Source organism: Saimiri boliviensis, chromosome 6 (assembly GCF_048565385.1).
Source record: "Saimiri boliviensis isolate mSaiBol1 chromosome 6, mSaiBol1.pri, whole genome shotgun sequence".
NCBI classification, from domain to species: Eukaryota; Metazoa; Chordata; class Mammalia; order Primates; family Cebidae; genus Saimiri; species Saimiri boliviensis.
This window is the reverse complement of record NC_133454.1, coordinates 70,390,982-70,412,321: the sequence shown is the minus strand read 5'-3', so window position 1 is coordinate 70,412,321 and position 21,340 is coordinate 70,390,982. Positions and strand designations below refer to the sequence as shown.

General features: G+C 54.2%; 1 protein-coding gene across 4 annotated transcripts in view; it reads right to left on the bottom strand.

Annotated features, from left to right (window-relative positions):
• Positions 1-21,340, bottom strand: part of ARRB1 (arrestin beta 1) — a 97,897-nt gene that overhangs the window by 10,058 nt on the left and 66,499 nt on the right. For 3 of the 4 annotated variants that reach the window (XM_039470753.2, XM_039470755.2, XM_003923474.4), the window contains exons 2-13: positions 20,439-20,469; positions 17,757-17,817; positions 13,779-13,823; positions 12,821-13,017; positions 11,244-11,303; positions 10,331-10,398; positions 7,900-8,035; positions 6,914-6,998; positions 6,392-6,464; positions 3,936-4,073; positions 2,754-2,837; positions 1,517-1,540 (exon numbers count right to left, since the gene is read on the bottom strand). In XM_039470753.2, coding sequence (XP_039326687.1) covers positions 1,517-1,540; positions 2,754-2,837; positions 3,936-4,073; positions 6,392-6,464; positions 6,914-6,998; positions 7,900-8,035; positions 10,331-10,398; positions 11,244-11,303; positions 12,821-13,017; positions 13,779-13,823; positions 17,757-17,817; positions 20,439-20,469 — 1,002 coding nt within the window. The remainder of the gene's footprint in view (positions 1-1,516; positions 1,541-2,753; positions 2,838-3,935; positions 4,074-6,391; positions 6,465-6,913; positions 6,999-7,899; positions 8,036-10,330; positions 10,399-11,243; positions 11,304-12,820; positions 13,018-13,778; positions 13,824-17,756; positions 17,818-20,438; positions 20,470-21,340) is intronic. The other variant, XM_039470754.2, reaches the window with a different exon arrangement.

Genomic DNA, 21,340 nt, shown 5'->3' with positions numbered 1-21,340 from the left:
ACCCCGAAGGCTCCTCTCGGCTTGGGGTGGCATCACCCTGGGAGACCCCCCAATTGCGAGTGCCTCCAGGCACAAGCCACATCTCACTGATCTTGTTGCCCAGAGCCCAATTGGGAAGGAGAAAGGGAAAGGGAACAGAGTGGTCAGAGGCACAAGCTGGGCAACTAGAAGGGTCTGCTCTGCCAGCCTCGCCACTCGCTGGTGCAGCATTCTGGCTTTGAGTCTCACTGAGCTCAACTTCGAAACCGGGATAACAACACCTGTCTTCTAGAACTACTGGAACTTCCTAGAGATGAGGCAGCTAAAATGCTAAACTGTGAAGCTTGACCAGGCACAGTGGCTCATGCCCATAATCCCAGCACTTTGGGAGGCCAAGGTGGGCAGATCCCTTGAGCTCAGGAGTTCGAGACCAGCCTGGGCAACATGGTGAGACACCGTCCCCCACCACTTGTCTCTACTAAAAGTACCAAAATTAGCTGGATATGGTAATGCACACCTGTAGTCCCAGCTACTCAGGAGGCTGAGGTGGGAGGATGGCTTCCACCCAGGAGGCAGAGGAGGTCACAGTGACCAAGTTTGCATCACTGCACTCCAGCCTGGGCCATAGCATCAGACCTTGTCTCAAAAGGAATAAAAAAATAAAATAAAAATGGGAAGCTTGTGCCTGTCAGAATCATTACTTCCCCCAGTGGGAACCTGGGGTTTTATAAGGCTGTCAGAATTATTTGGCCTTTTTTTCTTCCTTTTTTCATTTTGCTTTGGGGACTACTTCAGAATGGAGCTGGTGGAAGACCAAGTTTGCCAACATTAGGGAAAGAATCTGGACCTTAACCTTCTACCAGACCAGGAACGATAAGAGCAGGGGCACATCTCATTCCTCTCTGGGACTTTGGCACTCAGCACCAGCCTGGGCACCAGCCTGGATCGAGGAAATCCTTGCTGAATGATATTGAACTGAATTGAATTGAATGAATTTCACCTGTCAAATTAGACTACGATTTCTTAGGATGAGCCACATTGCCATCTTGTGACAGAGGGCCAAACTGCTGTGTGTAGGGTACATACATGTTTGGAATCTAAGTGCATCGAGCTGGCTGCAAGGAAGCTGTGTTTACAAAAGAGGATCTCCTAAGGACCTCTCCTTAGCAACACTCGGCCAGCAGCGGCTCATTCTCATTAGTGCAGAAGTCTGCAAGCCATGAAGTCTGCATGTCTCCAAAAGCTGCTATAATTCAGGTGATCGGTAATTCAGACAGCCCTCTTGGGGGCCACTCCCTGTATCAATGCAATCGGGCTTTGCTCTCTGTAAAGGTCCCTGTCACTCGGGTAGGATGGAAGAGCAAAGTGAGGTTTGTTAAAGAGAAACGGTGTCTCCCAGCTCACACCTGAACCTGGCAATCTGAAATGACCACCAAGATTCCTTCCAACCCAGCACCCTGTGATTCTGGTCAGTCAAGCCAATGGGCTCCAGGCCCTCCAAGAGGGTGGGTGAACCAGGCGGAAAGGAGGAATTTACCTGGATGCAAGATCTCCCAACAGGCTGGGTGGGTCAGAGGAGGCAGGAGAAGTGGTCAGGAGAGAGTTCAGAGAGGAAGAAAACAAAAAGCACATTCATTCACCACTTCTGCTGCCCCCCAGACAGAGAAGACCCATGAGACACACTCCACCCGCCCCCCGCCCCCCGCCCCGCCCCGCCCAGCCCTGACTGCTCATTCAGGGATATGTGGAAATGGCATTAGCGCTGCCCTGGGGGACTGGGATCTAGACCCAGCTCAGCAAACCCCCTGAGGCCCAGGATCCTCATCTGTAAAGGCAGTGCGAAAATTAACCCTGGTGCTCACTGCCCCAAGGGAGGCTGGGCTATCTAAAGGCAGAGGAAAGGACTCCGGGGTTGCCAAGGACGTTTGAGAGGCTGTGGGTCCTGAAAAGTCACCAGACACAGCATTTGGGATTTGTAATTTTCAGGTGTCCTATTGTAGAAGGTCAGGATTACACACTGCCATGTGCCAAGAGGCATTCTTCTAATAATCAAGGAGACCCAATGTCTAATGGGATTTAGCTTTTCAATCTTTTCATAGAAATGTATGAACTAAGTTACACACACAAAAAGTAGTTTCTTTCTTTCTTTTTTTTTTTTCCGCCCCAAGCTTCCACCAAATTACGCTCCAGGGCAGGAAAGTCTGGTCCGCTGCTGTGACCCCAGCCCGTGACCTGGGTTAGGGGAGGAGACTTCAGGCAATGTTTGGGGCACTGTTTGGGCCTCTGTTTCACCATCTGTAAAATGGGCAAGCTGACCAGCTAGCAAATCCCCAGTCCAGCTGTGTGTTCTGAGCCCTTTTAGCTGCTTCCTCAGAAAATCAGCTTGTGCATGCATGGGGGTGGGTGCTATGCCCCAAGGTGTGATGAGGGATGTGGCACTCTGGGGGACCCCACAGCGTAGACTCTGAGGACTCTGTCGCCTGGGCATGGCCAATCCTCAGCGCAAGCCCAGACCCAGGATAGAAGAGGAGAAGGAGAGAGAGAAAGAGATGGGCGGGGGCTGAGGGAGGGGCTGAGGGCCAAGGATGGAAGAGAGGGAAAGTGGGCAGGGGAGGAGAAAGAGGAACACAAGGGAGGAAGAGAAGGGACAGGAGGGTCCTCCAAGGTGGATGCAGCTGAAAGGACAGCAAACAGGCAGAGTGGGGCAGGGGGCCGTGGGCGACCGGGACGCTCCCCTCTGCACCAGGGGTCTTGGGCTGGGCTAGAGCACTCACCCGCCCCGAGACACCACCAGCTTCACTTTCACTTTGTAGGAGACAATGATCCCCAGGATCTCACGGTTGGCGCCTTCCCTCAACCTGCAAAGTGACACGGGCGGGGAGCCGGTTCAGGGGCCTCGAGGGGTGGGCGCGACCCTGCAGGGGTGGGTGTGCTGGGGGCCAGTGGCTGTCCATCCCCCATCTGGCTGGCCTCTCAGCCACCATGTCCAACAGAGCCCAGTGTGGGGCCCAGTGGAGGTGAGGAAGGCAAGCTGTGCCGTTAGGGAGCAGGGACCCAGAGCCCCAGCTGCACGGCTGGCTGCGAGGTCCGCTCGCTGTGTGGCCGTGTTGAGCCTCTCTCCCTGCCCACGCCAGCGTCCCCACAGTGAGGGCCAGGCTCCTCCTCCCCTCAGAGGGACTCTGCTTCTCTCAGCAACCTATGGGCAGAAAGGGCCAGATGGGAAGTTCACAGAGGGCGAGGCAGCTGGGGTGGGGTGGGGACCGTTCGAGAAGGACTTTTCTGTGGAGGTGGTGCCTCAGCTGGCTCTTGAAGATGGGTAGAGTGCGAGCCAGGGTGGAGACGGGGCAAAAAGCTTCAGGTAAGCGGGAGGCTGTGCAGTTGCTGGGAAGGCAGCTGAGTCCGTGCTGGGAGTGGAGGCTGCTCTAGACGCAGGCCAAAGCCCCACTGAAGGAGCACACTTGCAAGAGGGAAAGACGGCAGCCCCACGTACCAGGGCAGTGCTGGAGCGGGGTAGCCTAGAGGCATCTGTGATGACCGTGCAGCAGGAGTGACCAGAGGCCCTGGGGCCCCTGACTTGGAGGGGCACCCCATGTTGGGTTTAACTCAGCTCACCACCCTGGTCTCTCCTCAGGGATACCCCATCTGACTGAAGGCATTGGGTCAGAAGCTGTCACCTCTTGCAGGAAGCCTTCCCAGGTTGCCCTTCCCCGGGCATGGTAATAGAGCCCAGCACTGCCTGAGTGAGCTGGCCTAGTGGTCCATCTTAGTCCCTCGGTCACCCCTGGACAGGGATGGGAGTAAGGAGGTAGCTTCCCTGATAAGTCAAGCACCTGAGGACAGGCGCTGGACAAGGCTGGGGAGAGGGTAGCCTGAGCCTTGTCTTTGAACTGGGGGGATCAAGGAGGGTGAAAAGCAACGTGCACCAGGAGCCCAGGGCTAGGCGGGCAGGTCCTCACAGGGTGCTAGAGGCCAAGTTCGTGTCTTCATGCTTGAGCTTCCCATCCAGGGCGAGGCCCCGCTTCTCGCGGTTGTTGGCCAGGAAGGGGGTCAGTGTGTAGACCTTGCAGAACGTCGAGCTGGGTGCCACAGTGTCGCTGGGAAGAAGGGAAGCAGCTGTGGAGCTGGCCCTCCCCAGAGCCAACCCCAGCCCTGCTCTCCAGCCCAGCAGAGCATCTAGTCTGGCCCTGCTCCAAGCCTCCCTCTCCTAACCTCTATCCCCCCAGACACGTGGACCACTTAGGCAAGGCCAGCTCCGGAGACCACTGCCACTCAAAAGAGGCACATCCACATTCTATGCACAAACAGGACTGAATCTGGTATATTCTAAAAGATTATCATAGTCAAGCAGCACAGTGCTAAAAAGCACATTTATTTTAAAAATTACAGCCACAGTAGGCACAGCTGCTCATGCCTGTAATCCCAGCAATTTGAGAGGCTGACAGGAGGATCACTTGAGGCCAGGAGTTTGAGACCAGCCTGGGCAACAGAGCAAGTCCCCATCTCTACAAAGCATTTTAAACATTAGCCTGGTATGGTGGCACACACCTACTTGACAGGCTGATCCCAGCTACTTGAGAGGCTGAGACAGGAGGATCACTTGAGCCCAGGAGTTCGAGGCTGGCTGTAGGAAGCCAGGATTGTACCACTGTACTCCAGCCTGGGCAACAGAGCAAAACTCTGTCTCTAAACAAATTCTATTTTACTTTGTTTTTTGAGGCAGTCGTGCTGTGTCACCCAGGCTGAAGTACAGTGGTGCAATCTTGGCTCACTGCAACCTCTACTTCCTGGGTTCAAGCGATTCTCCTACCTCAGCCTCCCAAGTAGCTGGGATTACAGGCACGCACCACCACACCCAGCTAATTTTTGTATTTTTAGTAGAGATGGGGTTTCACTGTCTTGGCCAGGATGATCTCAAACTCTTGACCTCAAGTAATCTGCCGGCCTCAGCCTCCCAAAGTGCTGGGATTACAGGTGTGAGCCACCACACCTGGCCCTGTCTGTAAACAAATTAAAAAAAAAAAAAATTATAGCGACACACAAACCATAAATGAAGCTATTTGGGCACCCACCTACCCACCATCTAGGCTCAACAATTAAAACTTTCCTTGCTTTATCACATGCATCATGGACAGTGTGTTTTGATTGTCCAATGTTTGCTTGCGTTTGCTCTATCCCCCATCCTCTCCAACGAGAGAGCTGACATGCAGCAGACAGCGAGCAAGCCTTGGAGTCGGACGACCTGTGTTCCAGCCCCAGCTTTGCTGCTTGCTAGCTCGCAAGTCACATCTCTCTAGCCACTTCCTCCTCGACACACTGGGGCAGCAGCAACCCCAGCCCCACAGGGCTTCCTGAGAAGTCAACACGTCTGTGAGTGTGAAGGCCTACCCAGCCACCCCTGCTGGGATTTGTCATGCAGACGCTGGCACCATCTGCAGGGCTTGGGATATTCTACCCTTTAAGGATTATATGCTACTCCGTTCTAGATCACTTCACTTTACCATCTGGAATCCATGCCTCATGGTTCTGATTTAAAAAAAAAAAAACAAAACAAAAAAAACAACGGTGAATATCAAAAATATCCAACAACCAGAGAACGCTTGATCTCATCATAGCATGTTCACCTATAGGACATTAAAAACTGTTTCCAAGGCCATCTAGTAACATTTTTTCAAATGTTTTAAGTTGCAAAAAATACTGATTGGAATTCTATGTAAACAAATATACATACACAGTAAAATCACATCAGGTGCAACTGCCCCAAGAAATTACTTGCAGGGCCAGGAAAAAGAGTGCGTGTGTCTTTAAATGGGAACATTTACTTCCTTTAGGTAAGTAAGGATGTTTCACTTGAGATCTCTCCTCTTGCCTTAACTGCCAGCAAGCTTGGGACACAATTCAGTCCACACTCAACCATAGTAGTTCTCCTCAAAGCCAGATTTTTTTTTAATGTGTGTGTACAATTGGTCTCTACACTCCCACACACAACCCCTTTACCCAATGAGCTGGATTACCCCTTTATCAGGCAAGAAGAGCTGGGCACCTAGTGCCTTACCTACTTTGCCCTGGCTACCAGGAAGCTCCGAACAAAGTATTTCCCTTCAACCTAGGTTTCTTGCACAACGTAATTATTTTCTCTCCCCAATCCCAATCCCCTTACATTTGTTAGCTCTTGTTTTGTCATTCCAGTTTTAGCGGGTTTCTTCCTTGATTGTAACTTGCATTATCTTGTAGCTAAATCAGGTGGATGGTTTCTAAAAGGCTCTTTGGGATCATCTCCTCTGAGCGGCAAGGAGGTCTGAGGCCCAGCCCTCTGCCAGGTGAAGAAGAGACACCTGGACCTGTAACAGGACACCTAGAGCTGCTTTTTCCCACCCAGTCCCACACGCCCAAGGCCAGACGTGTGCTCACTTACTCAGCCTCTTCCATGGCAACAGGGCACTTGTACTGAGCTGTGTTGAAAAGGCAGATGTCTGCATACTGGCGCACTGGGGAGGGAATGCGGTGGAGTGAGTCTGGAATGCAGCTCCCTGGAGTCTCTCAGGCTTCCTGGGGTTGTGGATATTCAGCCCCAGGCAATGGCCAGAGGCCACCAGCGGGGACTTCCGCCTGAGACTACCTCTGTCTTCCATCCCAAGGGTAGCCCCAAAACACACGCATTTCCTTCCACAGCCAAAGCCTTCCCCTCAAGGACAGCTTTGCCCAGAACCCAAGAAACTGAAGAGAAGAGGTGGCTTCAAGAGTAAACTCATTACCTGGCCAATAAGCAGCCTGCCTGACCCGCCTCAAAAGCGGGGACCTGTGGCTCAGGGCAGGCCCAGGGCTTCAGTAGCTATTTATTATACAAGGCTGTTAACAAGGGAGACCCTTCAGCCACCCCCAGCCCATGGGAAGATTGCCCCTCCTGTCCCCTACGCTGATCATCCGCCTGGGGTACCTGAGATCTTGATCTTCTTCACCATCTTGTTGGTGTTGTTGGTGACGTGGACGTTGACGCTGATGGGTTCTCCATGGTAATAGATCTGGGGGGCATAAGAAGGGATGGTTGGGAGGATAGCAAGGTTCAAAGGAAAGAGGAGGGAGAAAAGCCCCCCATGATCTTCTGGGGTTCCTCAGACCTTGGGCATCTGACATTTGCCTTAAGTCCATCAGCTGCTTCCCATTGCTGCTAAGGTGGCATGAAAGCCACCAAGCACACTAGCCCTTCAGTTCCCTGGAGGGACCCTTGAAAGATAACGGAATTGGAAGGTAACAGTCCTGGGCTCCAGCCCTGGCTTGGCCACCAGTAATCACGACATGAGAAAAGCAGTGCGGCCTGGGGCGGGTTATCTAAGCCTCAGGGTCTCCCTCTGTGCAACGAAGAGGTTGGACCAGGTGATGTCACAAGACCCTGCCAGCTCTCAAATCTGTCCACAGAAGGATCTTCCGCCATGCCCCGAGAAGCGGGGGTGCCCACACCTCACGGAAGGGCCAGCCCGAGCTCACAGCAGGCGTCAGTCAGCTGGGTTTGAATCAGAGCTTCAGGGGTGGCCCTTCCTTCTGCAGGGCTTGTTGCCCTGATGCTCAGGGTTGGAAGGGAGGTCACGGCCTCCCCGTCCCCTCTGCAGAGCTCGCTGGCCCTCAGCTCTCAGACTGAGGCAGGCAGCTGGTGGAGGTGGAGGGGACGTCCAGGACCTTCGGAAGGGCCTGCTGCTCCCTTCTGAAGTCCCTCACATCCCTCGGGTTCATGCCCCCTCTGCCACGCCTTTAGGCCCAGGAGGTTTCTCCAAATCCCCTAGGGGAGGTCTCAGATTCCCTGAGCCCCGTGGTCCTCGGGCTGGGGGCAGGAGCTCTTGCCTGAGGCATCCCCGCAGGCCAGGAGAGAGCAGGGATCTGAGGCCAGGCCCTGGTGGAACAGCCCCCACCCCTTGCCAAATCTCCTACCTCCTTATCCAGGGAGGCCTCTAGGTGCAAGGGCTTGTCCGACATGAGGAACTGCCTCGTGGTCTCGGCAGTGGGCTGGGGGCCAGGCCTCTCTGGGGCATACTGAACTTTCCGGATGACCAGACGCACAGAATTCCTAATGGAGATGGGCGGAGTGAAAGAAGACCAGGGTCAACTGCCTGCATCCCCTCTCCTTGCGAGCCCCACATCACTCTCCTGCTCGAGAGACTGCCGTGGCTCCCCATTGCCTTAGAATCCAGCCAAACTGCAGAGGTCAGCATAGGGGTCCCGTCACCATCTGGCCCCATGCCATCCTCCCCTGTTCTGTCACAGAGCGGCCCTGTGGCCACACAGGGGTCCTGATACCCAGCAGGATGCTGAAACAGGGACTGCCTTTTCACCTCCTGCTTCCCTCTGTCACCAAACAGGTGACATTTTCACTTCCTGCCTCTCTATGTCACCTTACACAAACGTGTCCCTCTGTCATCTATTTTGGTCACATAGGAAACTATTTGTATAAGCTCTTTAAGGACAGAAAGTCGTGCCTAAAGTGTTCACAGCGGTACCCTGGGCACCTGTGCTGCGCCTGCCATATAATAAACACCTGTCAGGTATCTGCAGAGGGGACAGGTGCCCCACGAAGAAATGGGGCTTGGGGAGGTTTTGGGGTCCAGGGAGGAGATGTGGATTCAGTCAGGGGGATGCCAGCCAATGAAGGGGACAACCCCAGGGAGGGAAGAAGGCCCAGGGATGAAGCTGGCTCCATGAAGGTTACAGGGGCTCAGGGAGCAAACGAGGCTCTCGTGAGGGAGAGGGACTCGGTGAGGCCATCTCTGAGGCGTGCTGGAAACGCTGGCATCTCCATTGCTCGGATAAGCTGCCTCCATTGCCTGGAAGCAGAGAGCCAGGGTCACACTCCCAGCTCTCCTCTTACTCTGTGGCCTTGGGTACATTAATCTCTCTCTGCCTCCGATCCCTCATCTGTAAGGGTGATGATAGAAGGACCTATCTTTTTTTTTTTTCCTTTTTAAATTTTTATTTGTTTATTTATTTTGAGATGGAGTCTCACTCTGTTGCCCGGACTGGAGCGCAGTGGCGTGATCTCGGCACACTGCAACCTCCGCCTCCCTGGTTCAAGCGACTCTCCTGCCTCAGCCTTCCGAGTAACTGGGATTACAGGCATGTGCCACCACACCTGCCTGATTTTTGTATTTTCAGTAGAGATGGGGTTTTACCCTGTTGGCCAGGCTGGTCTGGAATTCTTGGCCTCAAGTGATCTGCCCACCTCAGCAAAGTGAGAGCCACTGCGCCCAGCCAGGACCTACCTCTTAGAGTTGCTGTGAGGATTAAATCAGTTCATACACACCCGGCACTGTGAATGGTGGCTGACACCTAATCAGCCCTTGATAAATTAAATGATAGCTTCTGTATCATTATCTGGATTTTAAATGTCCCACTGGTGGTAGTGTGAGAGGGTGGCTCTCAAAGTCACCTCCTCTTTCTTGTGCTTACCAAGCCTCCTCCCACATCCCACAGCACCCGTCCTTTCCCTGGTCTCAGGTCTTAAGAGGAAAAGGCAGACAGGGAAGCAAGGGAGAAAAGTCCCGTCTCCCACACACGGCGGCCTAGGCTGCAGACGCAAATGCATGCAATACACCCTACAGCCACCAGGTGGCAAACTCAGCCTTCGCCCTAAAGAGGCTGCTGTGCCCTCAGCCAGCCTTCTCTGGGAACACTGCCTCTGGATGCAGAAACATCAGCGTTGGGGCGGGGAAGAGGGGCCGGAGGCCAGCCATTCCAGGAGGCTGGCAGAGCACAGCCCGACCCAAGAGGGACAGGCATGAGACATCCGGGTCAGCTGTTTCTGGCTGCCAGCCTGGGCTCTCCGTCTGCCTGGGCGGTGCCTCTCCAGAGAACGCTTCCCCTCTCTCAGACGTGGGCCAGCCTCCCCATCACTCTCCCCTGGGTGGGTTCCCTACCTCCACTTCCTCCTCCCTCAGAAGCTGCCACTGACACACACTCCAACCCTGCTGAACACCTCCCAGGAGGAAAACTGGAAAGCGGGGATGGTCAGGAAACAGCCTGCTCGCGGTTTAACAAAATCTGAATTTAGGGTTTCTCCAAAACAAATTAAAAAGACATGCAGTTTAGAGGGGATGAAACGAGGGGCAGGGAGATGAGCGAGGAAGCTGCCACAATGGTGCAAAGGAGAAGATGCTGCAGCCTGAACCCAGGCAGTTGAAGCCACCTCCCCCAGGAAGCCCTCCGTGACCTCCTGGCTTCCAGAATGCCCTTCTCAGAGCTCCCAAGACTGGAACGTGCACCCCTCCTCACACACTTCCAGGTATTGTTACTTATCTCCTCTCGGACTTTGCCCATCCTGTCTCCCTCCTCACCCAGCAGGCGGCCCACACCCTGGCATCCTACTCACCGCTTGTGGATCTTCTCCTCCAGATTCTCTGCACAGAAGGCTTTGACTTCATAGTCCACACCGCAGGCCTGTGGGGAAGGGTTCACTGACTGCAGGGCCTTGGAGAAGCAGCATCTCCAGTGAGCAGCCAGCCCACCTCTCATTTTGCAAACGAGGACACTGGACGGGAACACCAGGCTCCCATAGCCCAGCCCTCCTTGGTCTGGAAGAAGCCGGGAAATGCCCTTGTGCTTCACCCCAGAGCTGTGCTGCCTCCTGCATCTGACATGGGACATCCCAAACCACCCTAACGTGGCTCTGCTCTTTGGGCTCCTGCCTTAGTCTGGGTGGCCATCCTCATCCAGGCAGCTGCTCAGAAATAGCAACGGGCACCTAAGCAGACTGGGTGCACCTACTTCTGTATGCAGACCTGGCCCTGGGTGGCTTGCTCCAGTACCCCTTTAGCAAGACAAGGAGGCACATGCTGTGATCTCCACTTTGCAGATGAGGAAGCTGGGCTCAAAGGTCCAGAACCTGGGACACTAGTGGTGTCACTTCTCTCCAAGCCTCAGTTTCCCCATCTGTGAAATGGGAATGATCGCACCTTGAATCAAGGTTGCCAGGGGTTACATGAGGCCAGGTGTAGGTCCTCAGAACGCTTTGATCCTGTTGCAGCCCATACCGTGACCAGCGAGGGTGACTCAGGAGGGCCTCTGGACCCACCACTGGATGGGAGAGTGAGGTTGACCCCATACCTGCTGCCCTGTCTGAAGAGAGACTGGTTGTCCAAGGTGGGACCAGCCTAGCCTAGACACAAAGACTCTTCAACAGGGAGAGGGGTACTGTGTGTCCAGCACCTCCCAGGGAGAAAGCCAGAGACCTGGGGACATGAGAGTCCTGGAGCCAGAGAGATGGTCCCCTTGGGGTGACCTACCTTCCCCGTGTCTTCGGGGCCTGGCTGCAATGTCACAGAGCATGGAAGGTTCGGAGGGATCTGTCAAGAGGAAGACAGAATGAACCACCTGTCACATCCACCACTGTCCTTTCTCATGTCTTGCACCCCAGACACTCCCATACACCCATCAGACCTGGGGACCCTCGGAACAGGCCACATCTACCCCATCAGACCATGCTAAGCCATGCCCAAGTGTCTGAGTTTTCTTTATCTGAAGGGTTTGGCCCAGCCCAGTCCTCACAGCAATAGTTTAAATAGATCTTTCTATGATGTCTACTGTGGTAGGCAGAATAATGGTCCCCCAAAGATGCCCACACCCTAACCCCCCAAAACCTGGGACCTTAATCACAAAAGTGACTTTGCAGATCCGATTAAGGCCTTGAGATGGGGATAGTATCCTGGATGGTGCTGGTGGGCCCGACAGAATCAGGAGGGTCCTTAGAAGTGGAAACAGGAGGCAGAAATGTCGGAACCACAGTGACAGGATATGCAAGACTCAGCCAGCCACTGCTGGCTTTGACCATGGAGGAAGGTGCCATGAGCCGAGGAAAGCAAAGCTGGAAAAGGTGGATGCTTCCCGAGGGCCTCCAGAGGAGCCAGCCCTGCCATGCCTCCATGGTAGCCCACTGAGACCTATTTCGGGACTTCGGACCTCCAGAGCTGTAAGCATATACATCTGTGTTATTTTAATTGCCGCCAAACTTGTGGCAATTTGTTTCAGCAGCCAGCAGCCATAGGGAGCTAAGGAAGGGACTGCATTGAATCTCAGAATCAGAGAATCTAAGAAACATGAGCCTTTTTTTTTTTTTTTTTTTTTTTTGAGACAGAGTCTCGCTCTGTTGCCAGGTTGGAGTGCAGAGGCGTGATCTCAGCTCACTGCAACCTCCACCTCCTGGGTTCAAGCGATTCTTGTACCTCAGCCACCCGAGTAGCGGGATTACAGGCCTACACCACCATACCCAGCTAATTTTTGTATTTTTAGTAGAGATGAGGTTTCATCACGTTGGCCAGGATGGTCTTAATCTCCTGACCTCATGATCTGCCTGCCGTGGGCTCCCAAAGAGATGAGATTACAGGCATGAGCCACCATGCCTGGCCAGAAACATGAGATTTTGAAATCCAGTGTCTCAAAGTCTCTGATTTGAAAGGAGGTGGGGCAGAAAGATCACCTGCTTGCCATCCCTCGCTTGCGAGCTGCGCAGCCAGGCAAGTGGGGAGCTGATCTGAGCGGGAGACACCTTGCAGTGACTCGGGCGCCAGAAAGGGCTCCTTCTTTCTCTGAAGTCCCTTTGCCCACCCCCCCCCCTTTTTCCCACCAATGACCTGGCCTCAAAAGGCTCTGAAGAGTAGCCCAGAGGTATGGGTGACACCCCCGGCAGGGGCTGAAGAACAGACACTTACCAGGTAACACAGGGGTCAGTGCCCCAGGTCCCAGCGTCCACTGGGAAACTGGGTGGCAGGGAGCAGCTGACCCTCACCGCCCCTTGTGCCCACCCCAGAGGGCTTCCTAGAGGCAGCGCTTCTGGAATGGGGCCCCAGGGATGGCAGTCCCTGACCTCAAAGGTGAAAGGGTAGGCGTGCTCGCCCAGCTTCTTGATGAGGCGCTCCTGCAGCCGTGTCAGGGGCTTCTTGTCCTCGGAGGCCGGCGGAAAGGACTGCACGTTGGCCACAAACAGGTCCTTGCGAAAGGTCAGGCCCAGGACATCCAGGTCCTCCCGGCCATAGCGGAAGGCGCAGGTCAGCGTCACATAGACTGTGGGGAGCAGGGAGCACTGAGGAGGGGCCGGGGAGAGCAGCAGGCGAGCCCTGCAGAGTGCCCGCTGCAGCCCTGAGACCCGCCCCACTGAGGACCCCAGGCCTGTCCCAAGCTCTGTGGGGATGGCTGTACTGTCTCCACCAGGAGGGGCCAGTATTGAGCACCTGGGAGGATGCCACGGCCGGGCCCCCAGGAGGAGGAGGGGCTGCCTGCTGAGCCAGCTCTGTCCTTCCCCTCCCACCTCTCCCCAGGGCTTGTGTGGAGGGGTATGGAAATGGTCTGACAGGCTTGGGGGTGGCTGGAGTAGTCTGGCAGGCCTGGGGTGAGGGTAGGGAAACCTGGGGAAGGAGCAGGGAGTGGTGGGGGCAGGGCAACCCCTGGGTGGTGTCTGGAAGACAAGGATCTTGTCACAGCCCAGTCCCCGACTCCTGTCTTCCTGCTGACCTTGGATGTGCATTGATACTGCCCCAGCATCAATGTTCTGTTTTGTTAAAGGAGACCCCGCTGCTGCCCTGCCGGCACCCCCAGCCCTGCCACACTCATGACATATTGATGTAAAAGTGCTCAGGGCATGGGGAAACCTTCTCCCAAAGTAGATCGGGGCAGGGCCGGCCCAGGCTGGAGAAGACAAGGGCAGCTGCACGGGTATTTGTTGGGCTTTCAGGGGAACCAGCAGGGATGGGCAGGGAGACCCTATGCTAGAGGTCCGGGGGGAAGAGGAGGCCCCTGGCAGGTGAGGGGTGGGGGCCACAGCCTACCTCTCCTCTCTTTCAGATACTCAGGATCCACCAGGACCACACCATCTGGGGAAAGGACAGAGAGTGAGCAGCCTCTCTCAACCTGGCCTACCTGGCCTCCCAAACCCCTGCACCCCAAACACCAGCCCAAGCCCAGATCCAACCATCTGTCCATCTAAAGGCTTCCTGAGGAAAATGGAAAGGCTGGCACCGGGCGGGTGGCACTGCCTGCCTCCACCATGCCCCACCCTTCCCCCATCCCAGGCCAGCCTTCCAGACCCAGCTGGTGACAGTCAAGCAGGTTAGTTAACATTCTGTCTCTTCATCTGTTAGGCAGAATAATAACACAGGTCTGAATCTCCTAAAACCAGGCACACTTTGGAATTCAGTAATTGTGAAGTAGAGAGAGGCAAAACGGGCTGGGCATGGTGGCTCACGCCCATAATCCCAACACTTTGGGAGGCTGAGGTGGGTGAATCACTTGAAGCCAAGAGTTCAAGACCAGCCTGGCCAACATGGTGAAACCTCATCTATACTAGAAATAAAAATTAGCCAGGTGTGGTGGTGGGTGCCTGTAGTCCCAGCTACTGGGGAGGCTGAGACAAGAGAATCACTTGAACCTGGGAGGTGGAGGCTGCAGTGAGTTGAGATTATGCTATTCTACCCTAGCCTGGGCAACAGAGCAAGACTCTGTCTCAAAACAAAACAAAATAAAATAAAATAAAATAAAATAAAATAGGCAAAATGGTACGTGTTCTATATATTCTGTAATGACCTCTGCAAGATCTGCGCCGTATTATTAAAGCCATTAATGCCTCCATAGGAAAACAATATTCTCACCAAGAGGTGAAATAAGTCATAAATAGCCTCACATCAGTTTGGGTCAGGTTTGCCAATAAATGAATCCTGCATTAAACTTGGAAGCAATGTTAGGTTTTCAGAGCTTCTTGGGCTTGGCACGTGTGGATCAGGGGTTGTGATCTGCAGTGCCTCCCCTATGGGGCTCCCGTGAGGACTGAACAGGTGCATGTATGAATGTACACACGTGTACAGCGCTTAGACAGTGCTGGGCACTCCAGAGCACTCTGCAGGTTGTGGAAGGTGCCTGAGTGCCCTGAGGCCAGCCCTTGGGGGCAGAGTCCAGTTGAACACAAAGGACATCTCTGCTCAGCACCCCGGGAGGCCAGGAACACTGGCTCAGGGTCACCCCCTTGCTGACATCCCCTGTCTATCTCTGGCCGAACCTTTCTTTCCTCTCCTCCTCCTCTACCCTCTAACCCATTGTCGCTCCCACTCCATGCTCTTCCCAGCCGACCTCTTAGAAATCTCAGAGGTACCTGGAAGTCAGAGCCTGGAGGGGTCCCAGTCCAATCCCAGCCCTGGGGAGGCGCAAGGGACAGCTGGTCAGGGGAGTGCCCAGCCTGTCCCCAGGGCCTGCCACGCATCTCCCTTGCTTTTATGGCAAAGTCTCTTCTGTGCCACATCCTTCACTGGGCACCAGGGGCTCAGAAGAAAACCAGTGGAGAGGGAGCCCCCGAAAGGGCACTCAACCTATCGGGAGTGTCACAGAAGGCTCCTGGGGGAGGGAGGCTGGAGCCAGGCCTCAAAGGACAAGTGAGCGTTATTGATTATATGATGAAGAGGGAGGCCAAGGCAGGCAGTGGGAAACAGCATGGCTCTGAGGCCTGGGAGAGCGGATTCTGGAGGCTGGTGGAAGAGGAGGGTCAGGCTGGATCACTAGAGTCCCGCTGGCCAGGCCAGTGGGCTTGGACTTGTGTGCAGGTTTGGTGGGGAACTGGGAAGCATAGGCAGGGTGTGATCAGATCAGGCCAAACGGCAGGGTCACTATGGGAGGAGCATCTCTCACTGTGAGTCCCTGATCAGCAACACACAGTGCCCCAGTGCCCTCGGGGATCCCAGGGCTCATGCAGGGCCTGGCACTGAGGGAGTATTCTGTGAACACCTGCTGAACAGCTCTCAGGGTGCCTGCGTGTGTTGGGGACTGGTTTCCTGCCCCTGTCCCTCTCCCAGCCTCTGGGCCACCTCTGCTGCTGTCCTTAGTAGGCCAATGGGCATGGACAACCCTGGCCTCAGAGGGCCCACCAGAAATGACACGCAGCCCCAGGCGAACACCAATGCCTGCTCCCGGCCTCTGAGGGGCCAGTTCAGGGAGAAGACGCCAATGGCAGAGGGACACTGGGCTTCAGAAGACATCAAACAGTATCCCAGGCATGGCTGGAGGGGAGAAGTGGGGCTGTTCTGCTCCAGGCCATGAAGGGCTCTGCTGCCAGCCCCCCGGCCCCAGGAGCCCAGTGTCCCCAGATCTTCCCCCTGGTGAGCTGAAGCCCTCGGCCGGGCTCACTCCTTTGGCTCAGGAACCACACAAATCGCTCCTGCCTTGGTACCAGGACAGCCCACAGGGACATGATAGGAGAGGCCACACTAGGCCTCACTTTAATATGCTATTTTTTTTTAGACAGAGACTTGCTCTGTCACCCAGACTAGAGTGCAGTCGCATGATCTCAGCTCACTGCAACCCCTGCAACGCTGCCTCCCAGGTTCAAGCTATTCTCATGCCATAGCCAGCCCAGTAGCAGGGAATATACGCACATGCCACCATGCTCAGCTAATTTTTTATTTTTTAGTAGAGATGGGATTTTATCATGTTGGCCAGGCTGGTCTCGAACTCCTGACCTCGGGTGATCCACCTGCCTCAGCCTCCCAAAGTGCTAGGATTACAGGCATGAGCCACCATGCCCAGCTGGTTGGCTCATCTTTAAAAAAATCATTGAACCTCTTTGGGCCTCACCATGCCCAACTGCAAAATGGAGTAATTCTAGGATTCTCTCCGCAAACAGGCATGAGAAGAGGCCATGAGACCGAGGCTCTTCCAATGAGAGCAGTGATTCTTAATCAGGGTAATTTTGTCCCCAAAGGAGACATTTTGTTACTGTCTAAAGACTTTTTTTTTTTTTTTTTTAAATGAAGTCTCACTCTGTCGCCCAGGCTGGAAGGCAGTGGTACAATCTCAGCTTACTGCAACGTCCACCTCCCAGATTCAAGCAAATCTCCTAACTCAGCTTCCCAAGTAGCTGGGATTACAGGTGCCTGCCATCATGCCTGGCTAATTTTTGTATTTTTAGTAGCTATGAGGATTCACCATGTTAGCGAGGCTGGTCTCGAACTCCTGACCTCAAGTGATCCTCCTGCCTTGGCCTCCCAAAATGCTGGGATTACAGATGTGAGCCACCACACCCCGTCTAAAGACATTTTTAGTTGTCATAACTGGAGCGTGAGGTACTCTGGACATTGAATGAGTTGAGTCCAGGGATGTGACTATCTGTCCCATAACACACAGAACAGGCCACTCCAACAAAGAACTATCCAATCCAAAATGCCAGCATGCAGAGATTGCAAAACCCTGAACTTGAACAAGACCTTGGAAGGTGGCTTCAGCCAGCCCGGCTTCCAGCAGGAACTCCATGTAAGTGAGGAGCCCGTTTCACAAGTCCTAAGAAGGATTCTCCCTCTGCCTCCCACCCTTTGCCATCACAAGGAAGCAGAACAAAGGGTTTTGCGGACTGCCAGGTTTGAATCGGGCTCTTCTATCTCCTCTCTCTGTGACATGGAGTAAGTCACCGAGCCTCTCAGTGCCTCATTCTCCTTTTCTGTAAAGCAGGGATAGTCATCACAGCCACCCCCACTGTCTGTTACATGACACGCCTTACAGTAAGTGGTGGCATCTGTCGTCATCATCACCCCCACCCTTCTTACCATCATGATGCCTTCCCTAATTGTCACCTCCGTCCTTCCCACAGTCTCTTGCAGTCCTCACTTGAGTGGGAAAGTAGCTGCTCAGTAAATGCTTGCTGCCCGAAGCAGGAAGCCATTCATCCCCATTCTTGGCACCAGGCCCCTCTGGAGAGTTGAGAGCTATTCCTGGGAGGCTGGGCCAGCCCCACCTTCCCCCAGCCCTCCTCCCACCCTCCAGGGACTCACCCACAGGGTCCACGAGGTCGATGTGGTCTACAAAGTCCCGCTTTCCCAGGTAGACGGTGAGCTGGGGAGGAGAGGCATAGGGGGCGTTAGCAGCTGCAGGCCCAGAGGACACAGGACCCTGCCCTGGAGGAAACCCTGCGAGTTGCCTCTGAAACTCTAGACCCATCCCTAACCTTTATCAAAATCCTAATTGGACTTGGGTCTTCACCCCAGCCCTAATACCAAGATTCACAAACCCTTGTAAAATGGTAAAAGCACCTCTTCCTCCCAAAACCCTGTGAAGGAGTGATTATTGTTCCTGTTTTACAGATGAGGACGCTCAGACCCAGAGAGATCTTCATGCCAAGCACCACTGTGGGTGGAGCAGCAGCGTCAGAGAAGATGGCTGAGCAAGAGTGCGGTCACCTCAGAGTGGGAGAGCCCCAGGCAGGCGGGAGCACGGAGCGCTCAGGCTGCGTTCCGCAGTTGCCCCTCCTCCCATGCTGCCAGGCAGGGATCCACTGATACAAGGACTTTTTTTTTTTAATTAATATTTTTAAATGACATAAAATGATATGTTACTTATCGTGCACAACACAATGTTTTAAAATAGATACACATTGTGGAAAGGTGACCTCCAGCTAATTAATTAACAAATGCACCGCCTCCCACAGTTAGCAGTTCTGTGCATGCGGACTTGCCTTCTGAGGCACTGAGGAATCAGGGAGCTCATGACCTGCTCAGTAGCCAGCCTGCAGGGAAAAAACCCCCCGAGAGAGAGAACTCCAGCAGCTCAAAGCCAGATCCAGAGCGTCACCCTGTGTGGTCCTGCTCCTAACAACCCCTTGATCCTCGTGACTCGACCTCCATCATACTTCTCAAGTCCATCCCTCTCCATCCCCACACCCATTCCTGCCTGGACCACACCAGCCCTTTGCTGCTCACTTGCTGAGAGCCCACTCTCTTCCTTAGCTAGACTAGTCATTCTAAAATGCGATGTTTTTTTAGACAGTTTTGCTCTTGTTGCCCAGACTGGAGTGCGATGATGCGATCTCGGCTCACTGCAACCTCCACCCCCCAGGTTCAAGCGATTCTCCTGTCCCAACCTCCCGAGTAGCTGGAATTACAGGCGCATGCCACCATGCCTGGGTAATTTTTGTATAAAGATGAGGTTTCGTTATATCGATCAGGTGGGTCTCGAACTCCTGACGTCAGGTGATCCACCTGCCTCGGCCTCCCAAAGTGCTGGGATTACAGGCATGAGCCACCATGCCTGGCTTTTTTTTTTTTTTTTTTTTTTTCTGATATGGAGTCTCACTCTGTCGGCCAAGCTGGAATGCAGTGGCGCAATCTTGGCACACTACAACCTCTGACTCCCAGGTTCAAGTGATCCTCACACCTCAGCTTCCCAAGTAGCTGTAACTACAGGTGCACGCCACCACGCCTGGCTAATTTTTGTATTTTGAGTAGAGACAGGGTTTCACCACGTCGGCCAGGCTGGTCTCAAACTCCTGACCTCAAGTGATCCACCCACCTCGGCCTCCCAAAGTGCTGAGATTATAGGTGTGAGCCACCATGCCTAGCCCTAAAATTCAAATTGAATCATGCTACTCCTGCCTGAAACCCATTAATGGCTCCTCGGTGCCCACAAGTAAGGGTGACAAATGGGTTTTGTTCTAACTGCCAACTCTGATCTACCGGTACGGGGAGGAGCTGGGATGCTGTCTGGGGCTCTGAGCTGAGAAAGAATCGAAGATGAAACCCTGGTGCAGCAGGAAATGGTGATGGTGACTGATGGTATCTGCTATGGGCACAGGAGAGAGATGTGGAAGCACACGTGGTGCTTTTTGCCAACCCAGGCCAGCTCATAAGCCCAGCCACAGGGTTCCCGTGACCAGCCCTGCAGCCTCTCAGCCTCAGCCTCTCTCTTGGCACTCTGAGCTCAGCTGCTTAAAATTCTCACAGTCCCTATGCTTTTATGTCCTGCCTACAGTGCCGTTTTCACCTTGCCTTTCCTGGAAATGCACTCCTCCTAGAGGCTGCCGCTGCCCACCAGGCTGGGTCCTGCAACCCCAATGGCCCCAAATCTCCCGCCTGCCACTTCACGCTGAAATGATGGGTTTCTGTGTCTGCCTCTGCCATCTGGCTGTGAGAGGCACAGGCTGTGCCTCATTCATCTCGGTCCACCCTACCCTGTCCCCACCGGGCTCAGCCCAGGCCTGGTGTGGAATGATGTCGGTAATATCTACCTGCTGAACTGAGGGGAGGCAGGATGGCTTCTGCTCCTGCAGGGAGAAAGAAAGAGAGAGAGGCCCTGGGAGCTGCCCAGATAAGGGGGTGATGCCAGGGTCCTTACAGCAGGGGATTCACTCCCCCACAGCCCTCGGCACTTACTGATTGGCTTGTCCTCCACGGTCACGCCCTCAGTGAAGTCTCTCTACGACAGGCCAACAGGCCATCTCTCCCCACACTAGAGCTCAGGGGAGCTGTACTTCCCCATTCAGACAAAAAGTTTCCTGAGTATGTCCCTGCTCCTTCAACTGACAGCTCCGAAAGACAGAGCTGTGTCGCCCCCACACGGCAAGTAGCACCTGCCCCCTCCCACAGAGGGGAGGAGGACATGCCATTTCCTCTGCTGTCCCAAGAGAAAATGACCAGAGTGTAAGGTCAGGGAGGTGCTGGGTGCAGCTGTAACAGACTCACCTTTCCATTCGGACTGGCCTTCTTGAACACTCTGTGGAGAGAAAGAGAGGTCAGGCCAGGGTTCGAGTATCCTGCCCAGGGGCAAGCTCCTGCGGGCCACCTTGAGGCAGGACCAGGGACCAGGGCCGAAGTCACTGACAGGCACCATGCAAGCTTGAGATCTGAACAGTGCCCATGTAATTCACGCTTATCATCTCCACTGGTAAGCCCCCACAGTAGCCATCAGAGCTCTCCCGGGCCATGCAATGGCCCCTTTGCAGTAGGGTCTTTGCACGGCAGACTGAGGGAGTCTCCAAATGCAAGTTTTCTGAGCTCAAGCGAGGAAAAGCCTGGCATGTTGTAAGGTCAGTGTGATCTACCCTCACTTCCCGGTGTCACCTCCTACTCTCCCTTGCCCATCTCCAGCCACATCTGCCCCTGGCTGGTCCTCAAGCACACCAGGGCGACTCCCAGGTTGGGGACAGTTCTCTTCTGGGACGCTCTCCCTGAGACGGCATGCTAAACCCCACTGTGCCCGTAGAGCCTGACGTCCCTCTCTTGCTCTATTTCTTCTTTTTCCATAGCACTCATCACTTTATTTCTTGAGAAAGGTTTCACTCTGTCACCCAGGCTAGAGTGCAGTGGTGCAATCTCAGCTCACTGCTACAACTTCTGCTTCCCAGGCTCAAGCAGTCCTTCATTAGCCTCTCAAGTCGCTGGGACCACAGGCACAATGCCGTCACCCCAGGCTAATTTTTATTTTTTGTATACTTTTTTTTTTTTGATAGAGATGGGGTTTCACCATATTGTTCCGGTCTCAAACTCCTGGACTCAAGCCATCTCACCACCTCAACCTCCCAAAGTGCTGAGATTATAAGTGTGAGCCACCACGTCCAGCCAACACTTACCACTTTCTAATGTGT